The 10,631-nt window shown below is 46.4% G+C and overlaps 1 protein-coding gene across 1 annotated transcript; it reads right to left on the bottom strand.

The window, feature by feature from the left end:
- Positions 1-1,957: 1,957 nt before the first annotated feature.
- On the bottom strand, positions 1,958-9,566 carry USP49 (ubiquitin specific peptidase 49). Its single transcript, XM_065886185.1, has 5 exons — positions 8,244-9,566; positions 6,711-6,915; positions 3,845-3,953; positions 3,088-3,293; positions 1,958-2,148 (listed from the first exon to the last, which is right to left on the bottom strand). Exons 1-5 carry the CDS (start codon positions 9,564-9,566, stop codon positions 1,958-1,960), a joined length of 2,034 nt encoding a protein of 677 aa, XP_065742257.1.
- Positions 9,567-10,631: the final 1,065 nt, after the last annotated feature.

Below are 10,631 nucleotides of genomic sequence, written 5' to 3' on the forward strand. Positions count from 1 at the left end.
CTTGCCACCAAAAGTCATCACCAATCATGCCAACTTAAAAATGTGGATCTAGAGGATACAGCCTCACATCAGAGCCTCTGACAGCATGGGCAGCTGTGACACTTTAAAACAGTGTCCAGGTGAGGGTAAGCCCGGGCCAAGCTTGTACAAAGAAGCCTGCAGTAGACAATATAAACCAAATAGCATAAAAAAATGCCATACGCTATCGCTTCCAAATAAAAGCTAAATATTACAGAAACCTCACAGTGTTGGAAAAAGCAAGTTTAATTTAAAATATAGTCACTCCTCTTCCTTATCAGGGTGAGCCATTTTCTGTCTGATTTCCTCCAAGTCTCAGTGCTGTCTGGCAGGTCCTATGGGAGAATTCATCTCAAAAGAGGTCAACAGCAAATGCTACAGATCTGCTTGGGAAATGTGGTTCCTCAACATCACTAAACCTTTGACTCTCATTCTTTAGCCTTTCTTTTCCCAACTTCCCATCCCTCCCCAAACTCCCTTCACATCCATCCTCTTCAGGTGGCAACTGTACTTCTACCTGAATTGAAATGTTAATATGACATACTCAGTCAAAAGATGAGCATTCAGAGTGACAGGCTGAGGCGGGCTGCAGCACTCCCACAGTGAGAGTTACGGTTTGCATTCACTTTTACTAGTGAGTCTAAGCGAAGGACTGAGAAGGGAAATTCAGTGGTGCCTGATAGGGCGGAGAGTTTCCATCTGGGCAATTTCATGCCACTTAGAAACTGACCCAGTTTAAAAAAGAAAGATATATTTTACTAGCACTGGAGTTAAGGGCAGGGCACTCTTGCTTTTTTCTCTGATGGATTGAGTGTGGGTGGGTAAAGAAACAGTAGGGATTAGCAGATTTTGGAGGAAACAGGCCAGGACTGTCAACAATAAACTGTTCAGACATACAGGAGGAGGATTCCTAAGCCTTAGAAAAGCAAAAGCTCCCGCATCTTGTGAACAGGAAATAAGCTGCAGGTTAAGAAAAGCTGCATGCTGCACCAAGGTGAAATGGGTGACAGGCATTTAGATAAGCCCTGGACCACTGGCTATCCCCCCACCCCCACCCCCTAACTGAGTTCTGAGAGGGCCTCAGACAACTGACCCAAAGACCAATTTAAACCAAACTATGTGCTTGCCCTAGACCTGAACCAGGGATTTGCTACAGAACTAGGTAGCCAGGAGTGCCCTTAGGCTCAGTGTGCCACAGAGAACATGTCATGTACCAGTTTCTTGCTTCCCCATGTGAACTGCTCCTTCTTTAGAATGAAGGGATGTTCATGCCATCTCAGAAGATGTGGTATGATTAAATGACAGCAGCAGCCAGGGAGAGTATGACACATGAAAAACCTCCCATTTCACATGGAGAAATTTCCTCCATGCATCTCATTCCATTCTTCAACTGCTATCCCCTAAAAGAGGAAGTCTGCAGATTTTTAACCCTTGAGGGCTACTTCCATTGTAGGAAAAAATCCTTAGACTTCACCTTCCGCCTTGGAACCAGTCCTATCCAGCAAGCTGCCAGCCCAGGGCCCCTCCTTGCGTGCTCTGTCGAGGGCTGCTCACAGCAGGAGGGTTCTTCTGGTGCTGCAAGGAGTCCTGATTAGCAGGGGAATCATGTAAAAGAAAGAACATGGCTGGATATGACCAATTTACTCCCTCTTTCCTCCACCCAGATCCCTCTATATTCAGAAGCAACTGATGAAAGAGTCTTCATAGAAGTTACTCCTTTTGATTTGTTTTAACGAAGGAGGGAATTTCTAAACCCATTTAAAAGAAAGTTGCTACAAATTTTATGATAGCACACGAGTCACCTGGCACCTCCTGCTCTAGACCCAGTGACGCAAACCTAGTAATCTGTTCCTGCAGTAAACCTTATTTCCTATACGAGGAAAGATGTATAGAAACCAATAGTTTAAAAGCAAGCCAGTCCTCGATACGTGCCTCCCATTCAGGGGAAGGTCCGTGGTCTGCCCTCATCGTTGTTGCTGGACTGCACCTGAGTTTGGAGTTGGGTTTCTGAGACTCTTGCATTGCCCTGAACTGTTCTTTGAGTGTAAAAAAGGATGTAGGCTTGAGTTTTGCACACTTCCTCGACAGTGCATACATTCAGCTTTGAGTCATTGCAGTGGACCCAAAAACCTAGGAAACCAAATGAAAGAAAGAGAGAAAATGACTACCCAACTTATATTTCAGTCACCAGGCAAACAAGGAGATGAGGAAAGGGCCAGAGGAGCTCTGAATAGATCCAACCCTTGATTGTTGGTGGTGGATGAAGAGAAAAGTAAATGAAACCAACAGACTTCCCTGAAACCACTGGTTTTAACCCTGCAAGCCCCACCACAATACTGCTTGCAGTATCGACCGACTATAATTTTTGTCCTCATTTCATTTCATTCAGTCTTCTTCACTGCCCATTAGGGTTTTCTACAAAGACAGGAGACTGGGGGCTAAGAGATGGGAAAAGGAGGAGGAGGAGAGGGGGAGTGTAAATAGAAGTGATAAAGGAACACTTAGAAGGAATAAAAAGTTATTTTTTACAGGCTCCCTCTGGCTACCCCAAGGGCTGAGGGGTTCAGGATGGGTACACTACTGAAAACACATTCGCAGCCCACCTGCCTCAGCGCAGTAGCTGGGAGGCTCTGCTCTGAGGGCAAGGACTGAAGGCTCCTTGGGAAGGGCCTTTTTAGTAAGTGCTCAGTAAGTGTCCTCAGCTTTGTTATAAGCTGAGGCTAGTGAGATTCCATGAAGTTAGATGGGTCATACTGTTTCTGCAAAACCAAGAATGAAACTGAAGTCTGCAGCAGAAGTATTAGTAACAACAATAACCTCTAACATTAACTGACCATTACATACTAGACACGGTGCTCAGCACTTTTACATGTTAGTTCCTGTCAATTCTTAGAACAATCAAATGTTGTTACTTAGTGATGTATCCAAAATTTGAATCCATCTTTCATAATTCTTTCCACTGGATTTTAATGTATGTAATATCCCCCTATAGATTAAATAAAAGGAATGAAATGTGGACAAACCAACCCTTTTTTGTGTCCCCCACCCCACAGAGTAAAGCGCACGCACCTCCCTCTGTGTTGTAGCAATAGGCTGTGTAGTGTCCTGAGCCAAACCCTTTCCCGTGATGCATGACCACTGCGGAGAGATCATAGGCAAAGGTCTCTTTGTCAAGAGAGGAGAGCATGTCCCTGCAGCAGTAAGGTTCCATGGTTAATACCTGGTCAAAGACGACATGGACCCCAATCTTCTCTCGGTGATTACGGCCAGACCACCTAGAACATGGATATAAACTTCTTACTAACTAGAAATGGCATGTGTGATCAGAGGCAGAGGTAGGTAAAACAGGGAATGGAGAAAATTTAACCTTCTGGATTTGGTTTTCTTTCACAAGACAGTGGTAATCAATGTTCACATATATTTCCTGTGAATATTGCATGTTCTCTGAAACTAGAAATCCCTGAACAAGCAATTCAGGCAATACTTTTTGTACTTTACCTCCTGCCCTCCTTTTCACAGATTATCTCATACTTTATTCTGAAGATGAATCTATAAAAGCCCAAGCGAGGCTAGGAAATGTTCAAGCACAGACACCCAAGTGCAGGCTAGCTGATTAAATAGGACCATGAGAGCAGAAGCCCAGTCCTGGCCCCCGACATCAGCTTGCTTCACTGGGCATGAACCATACACTCCATGGAAAGCGTGAGGCCTCTAGGGAACAGGCTTCTCCTCCCAACACCGAAGAAGACATCTGCCTTCGCCAAAGCCTTTGAAGTAGCTATTCCCACAGCTCACAGCCACCTGGGACGCCCCAGAGCAAGCTCACCTGAATCTTTTAAGGTGCAGCCGGAGGACCTGAGGTAGTCTGTAGATCATTAACTGCTTTCTAGCTTCACTCAGAACAAGGGGTTTTGGATTGGATTTTCGTCGTTTGCCTATATGGTTTGGGAAGGCATAAGACATAGATTGTGAGGAGACTCATTCTTTCCGAGCTATGGCAGAGACAGTGACTTGCCACTCGATACGCATTCTTCTTATTTCTCAGTATTAAACCTCAATTATATTTGGGGCAGCAATGTGACCCTCTCTAAGACTGCATTTCCCAGCCTCGCATGCCTGCATGGAGTGGCCACGGAAGTTCTGGTTGAGATGAAAGGAGTGATTGTGTGGCACTCTTGGGATGGCTGCTTAAAGAAGGCTGACTCAGTTGTAAGGTGCATCCTTTGTCCTTCCCACTGTCTGAAAGGAATCTCAGTTTCCTTTCCTGTGAAATGGAGGATAATGCATATATTTCAGCCTTAGGGAAAAGGTAAGAGGACACAGGATTACTAAAGGACAGCGTGTTTAAACAGATTTTTCCCCCATGCTTGTGGCCTATACAAATATTTAGAAAAGAAACTGCTGGTTTTATATTTTTATTGTTTTTTAAAAAAATATTTATTTATTTATTTGACTGCACTGGGTCTTAGTTGTGGCATACATGTGGGATCTAGTTCCCTGACCAGGGATCGAACCTGGGCCCCCTGCATTGGGAGCATGGAGTCTTACCCACTGGACCACCAGGAAAGTCCCTGGTTTTATATTTTTATGCCATACCTATTTTCTGAAACATGTTTCTTGGTAACAGCACACTGCTAGAAATGCAGGACAAGGCTGACAGGCTGGCCAAATACACCCAGTCCAAAGCAGAACCAGTGCTTGAGACTCCAATTTTGTTTCTAAAGATACTGAATTGTGGGTGAAATGCATTTTTAAATTACAGCAAGTAAACAGTGGAAATGAAGTTCTCTTAATTTCCATCAGAAGCCTTCTCTATAACCATTTACTGATGACTGCTCTGTTATTATATTAGTTAAATCGGTGAATGGATGGGAATATAAAATTAGTGGTCCACTGTGGTGCCTGCTAATTGTCTTTGAGCTGTTGAAATCATGGTCTCAGTGTCTGAAGAGCTTGGCATCTGATTTCGAAGTCCTGTCTGTACCACTCGTGAAAGGTAGCAAGTCACAGCGAGATGACGTATCAAGGAGCTTTCTGTGACAATACGATGTGGAGCTGTTGCTTCTCATAATAGACTGCAGCTTTTACTAGGGCTGGTAGTCATGATATGTGAGAGCATGAGCAGAAAGAGAATTCAAAGAGGGGCCTGGCCTTATTTTACATTCCTGTTCACCAGCAGATTTTTGAAAATTACTGCAGCTCTGCCTGGGAATCCCGGCAGTGACTGCTGCTCTCAGCAGAGGGAGTAAGTGAGCTAAGATGAAGACAATAATAGAATATGGCTTTGTTTCCCTAAAATGAAATTCACAAAGAAAAAGATATTACTGATTCAATTGAGATTGATCAGTTCTGTCTCCCATTTGATTAAGCTGGCCACACAGAAAGGTGGCAGACTGAAAGTTTTGAAAGTTTCACAAGCAACAGATCAATGCATCTCATCCCTTCACCATAGCTTTCCTTCCCTGCTATTTGAACCTGTCTATAGAAATACTGGAAAATGGGCACATATGGCAACCAGAAAAACAATCCTTTCTTGCAAAAATTTAAAAAAAGTATTTCTTGCATAATCTATCAAGTCCAAGAATGATACAGTTAAGGCTGTTAACATCCTTCTGTTCCTTACAAGTACAAAGCTTTATGAATCACTATTTTAAAAAGAAAAAACAATGTTCTAGTAAGATAATTTAAGTCACTGCCTTTATATCTCAATATGGAACAGGATAGGTGAGTTTATGGTTAACCAAATACAGCACTTCAAATTTTGTTTTAAAATGGCAAAATGATAGCAGGTGTGACTTGATTTTTATCCTGATTCTTCACAGAGAACAGGTTTCCCACGGTGTACTACTTTAAAAAACCATGTGCAGAAGTATTAAAAGGGCTACCGTAAAACTGTCGTTCCCAAAACTTGTAGTCCAGACTACAGTATGGCTGCAAATTGATTTCAGATCTCTGCACAATCCATTCATCTTAGTTTCCAAATCTCTATATGCCAGAAACCCAAACATCAGCTTCAAAGTATTTGCTCTGCATTTCCTCTGTCCGTGCTGGGTTAGCAAAAGCAGTAAGTGTTAGTGTGGTAAGACATGGGGGTGAGGATGGGGGGTGCATAAGATACTCACAGAGCCATACAGAAAAAATTCCACTTTACAGTTAAAGCTATGATAGAGAAATACTTCCTTATGACCCTTCTGAGATGTGAACCTTTCAGGCATGTGACAATAACTATGAAGCTGCCATAGAGCAATGCACCATATGACTTCCTTTCTTGGTTTCATTGTACTTTAAATCTACAAATTCAGGACAAAACCACACTTTTCTGATACTAGAGCCTCAAACAGGCTATGCCACCTGAACTTTAAATAAGAAATGTCAGGGCTTCCCTGGTGGCACAGTGGTTGAGAGTCCGCCTGCCGATGCAGGGGACACGAGTTCGTGCCCCGGTCCGGGAGGATCCCACATGCTGCAGAGCGGCTGGGCCTGTAAGCCATGGCCGCTGAGCCTGCGCGTCCGGAGCCTGTGCTCTGAAACGGGAGAGGCCACAACAGTGAGAGGCCCGCGTACCGCAAAAAACAAAACGAAACAAAAAAACCCACTCGATATTACAGTGTTACTTTTGACTAAAGTGGCAAGTGAAACACCTGAAACTGATATTCCAGTTACACACACCCACCCCTACCCCCAGCACTCACTGTTACATTGGTCACAAGCGTAGATTCTCCCTTCCAGAGCCTCTGTTTCTGTGAACTTGGCCAGCATCTCAGTGAGCAGGCACTGAGTCTGATTCAAAGGGATAAACCCCTTTTCTATGCAGTGATAGCGTTCAGGGAATTCCAGGGACAGATCCCAAAAGGGCTCGATGGTATTGGATTTGTAATTGCATGATACACATGTGACCTAGAATGAAAAGATTGGTTTACAGGTTATATAACTTCCATGCTTCCCACGTACATTTTTGCTAGCACATAACAACCAAAACTAAGTGCATAGTTTTCCAGAAACATTTAACTGTAATATTAAAATAATAAACATAACTTTAAGAGAATTAGAGCATATGACTTCTGGTATGTATCTCTAACCATGACGCTAGCTGGAACTGGAAAACCACACAGCAGTTATTACTACCTACCCCTTTCTCTCTTCTCTCATAAAGCATGCTTTGCCATTCAATGCTGCAGTATTACAGATGGAAGTTACCATGGAGGCAAGGCATCATCAATCTGAGATGGAGAATTCGCAGATTCCTGTCTGCTTCTCTCGTCCTCATACTCCTGTTCTCTCCAGACTTTGCTCCTTCCATCCAGTCCAACTTGCCTCTTTTTGCCCTTGTTTCTTGCAGCATCCCTACACTGATCCCTTGTGATTAGACCTCCTCCCCCGCTCAAAGTACCTTGTGATCAGACCTCCTCCCCCGCTGTAACCTTCCCAGATGCACCTCTCTTCCTACAGACCCTCAGAGGGGTAGAGGAAGTGCTGAGAAACAGTCCCCTTTCACACGCTGAAAAATAAAAGCCTAAATAAACTTCCTCTTCCCATCCTACTCATACTCATCATTCTTTTAAAACCCTCAATACCCGGACACAAAACCTCAGTAGGATAGGGTAGAGGTTTTACCTCAATCTCTCTAAGTTGCCCACCTCTTTGCCTCTACAAATTCTTTCCGCATGTTCTCACAAAGCCTTATCTATGAGTCTTCACTCATGTCCTTAGATGGCTAAGGAAATGAAAGGTAATGGGGAACAGGAGGGAGACTTGCTTACCCTTTGGCATCCTCCGAGCCACCTCCCTCCCTTATATGTAAAGAATGCCTTGGAAGGAAGAGTGCTCTTTCAAACAACCATGGAACCAAGGTTATAGGCAAACTTCAATTTCCTAAAACTGATCAAAGGATGGCATGCCAACAACGGGTACTTGATTTTAACAATGGGAATATTATATTACCTGTATCATCATTAAAGATTAAAGACATTTACTGAAAGTGAAATGATATGGCAAGTTAAACTAAAAATCTGCCTGTTAAGACAGGAGGCAAATTCACCAACAAGGCCGTCGCACAGTATAGTAAAAGGTACAGTGGCCGCGCTCAGCTATGCATAGTTACAGCAAATGTTGGCTACCCTAGTTAGGCCAACAGCCTGGGGGAGCTACGCACGGGAAGCCTAACTACTACACCAACCCGTTTCCAGTGTGGTGGGCAGCTGGGGATGGGCTGGGCACACACCTACCTGGCTGAGTAGCTGCCCGTGAAATATGGTGTTCACCACCTTTAAGACCTGTTTGGTGAGCTTCCTCTGGGAGAAGGGGATGAGGATCCGGCGCTTGGTGCCCTCGGACTCGAGTTCCTGCTGCACTTTGTGCAACAACTCGCAGAGAAACTCCTGCGCGTCCTGTTGGTCGTAGCCGCGGAAGGCGGGGATCAGGCTCCACACCGAGTGAAGCATGGCGAAGGGCGACACCAGGGCCCACCTCCCGGACCACATGACGCGGAAGAGGGTGTGCAGTTCGTGGCAGAGGGAGATGTGCTTCGAGCTGGGCTCCTTGTTCTGGATGAGTTCTAGGCTCCTGCTGAGGGAGGCCCCGCCATTCAAGCAGAGGCCCTCGCGCTCGCAGGCCTCGGCCCCGTGGCTCCTGGGCGACAGCTCGGTGGCTGAGCTGCCGGCCGGCCTGCCCGCGAGAGGGGCCTTGCCGTTGGCGGCCCTGGGAAACAGCTGCTCCGTCTTGGACGGGTCGAGGTTCAGGAAGCACTCACGGAACTTGCGCAGGTGGCTGAGCACCTGGAGGATGGAGTTCATGTAGCAGGTGTTGCCCAGGTTGCGCAGGCCCGTGACGCCCGGCGCCATGGCGGGCGCGCGGCGCGGCGCAGGGCGGGGCCCAGCGGGCGCGCGCGGCGCGGCGGCGCGGGGCGCGTGCAGCAGGAGTCGCGCGCTCTTGCGCGGAGGGGAGCTGGCCAGCTCCTCCAGCAGCCGCCGCTTCACCTCGCGCCGCCGCTGCCGCGCCGCCTCCTTCTTGCGCTCCAGCGCCTCCTGCCGCCGCCGCTGCTCCAGCTTGGCCTGGCCCCGCGAGGTCTTCTCGAACCAGAGCCGCAGCGTCCGGGCCAGCAGGCGCTGGCGCCGATACCACAGAGCCGTGAGCATCTGCGGCTGTCCCTGAGGAGCGCGCTGCGGCGGGACGGCGTCCTCGCCCGAGGCCATGGACCGTAGCGTCCGCCCGCGCCTCAGCGGCAGGTCCTGCGTCTGGCCCCTGACCGCCAAGAGGGAGCTTCTCAGCAGCTTGAGGTCCCCTTCGGGGTTGTCGTTGAGCACGTAGTCCTTGCACAGGTAGCAGAACACGTAGAGGTCCCGGACCTCCATGGCTAGCGGGTGTCCAGTCTTTTCGAAGTGTTTGAGGGCGTGGTCTTCGATGTAGCGGCCGCAGGCCACGTGGGAGCACTTGAGACAAGCCCACACGGACTCGGTGGTGGCGCACTCCCGGCAGCACCACTTCTGCGGGTTCAGGATGGAGTGGTCCTGGGCTAGCCGCAACCGCCCTACATGTTTGCATCTATCCATGTCGTATGGAAGTCTTCACTCTTTCAACCTGTCACGATAAGGGCCCTCGAAGAGAGAGAGAGAGAGGAAGAGAAAGCTTTCAGCAAAATATTTTCCTAGAAAAAGGCTTGCAACCGGCATTTTCCACTCAGTATTCATTTGTTTTCAATTCAAAACTGGTTCTTTTGGAAGGAAGTTTAAAAAAAGAAAAAGAAAAGCAATTTTGGCATAGACTGGGTATAACAGAAAGACAGTTAAGTTCCTTAAAAAGAAAGAATCATAAAATACTAAACGACAGACCTTAGCCCTAATGTGTAAGTTTACATTTTCTAAGGCTGTTTTAATTCTTGAATATCAGCTAATTTTTATGTAAGGCTGATTCGGAAATGTCATTACCCTTATTTCACATTGCACCCAACTGGCCACCAGGGGAAAGAAACTTGTATTCTGAACCATCTCTGAATTGATGATGTCCTGGAAGTGAAAGCCTCTCTGTCTCATACTGACAAGATCCTGGCTGCATGCAAAAAGGGACAGGGCAGAGGAAAGGAGAGGAGAGACATAGACAGCGTTTCACATACCAGTAGGAGAGATGGAGACTCTCAAAAAGGCAATCTTAGGTCGGTTTCACTGTATTTCAAAGTAGAGATAAGAAGATAGGGTAAAAAAGATAAATGGTAAGAAAGAAAGTCCTCTGCAGTACAAACTATTATTTTTATTTTCTTGAGTCCAAAGATCCGGCTAAGTAGGTAGACTGAGCCTCAATCTAACATTTTGTCTTTTGTGGTCTGAATGTTTGCACCCCATTCATATGCTAAAATCTTAACCCTGAAAGGTGATGGTATTAGGAGGTAGGGCCTTTGGGAGGTGCTTAGGTCAAGAATGGGTTGACCCTCATGGGATGAGCCTTCAAGAATGGGATTAGTGCCTTTATAAAAGAGCTCCCTCACCCCTTCCTCCATGTGAGGACACCGTGAAAAGCCAGCCATATGGCTATGAACCAGTTACTCCTTACCAGATAGGGAATCTGGTGCCATGATCTTGGACTTCCCAGCCTCCAGAACTGTGAGAAATAAATGTTTGTTA

The sequence above is a fragment of the Phocoena phocoena genome, chromosome 10 (genome assembly GCF_963924675.1).
Source record: "Phocoena phocoena chromosome 10, mPhoPho1.1, whole genome shotgun sequence".
Classification (NCBI taxonomy): Eukaryota; Metazoa; Chordata; class Mammalia; order Artiodactyla; family Phocoenidae; genus Phocoena; species Phocoena phocoena.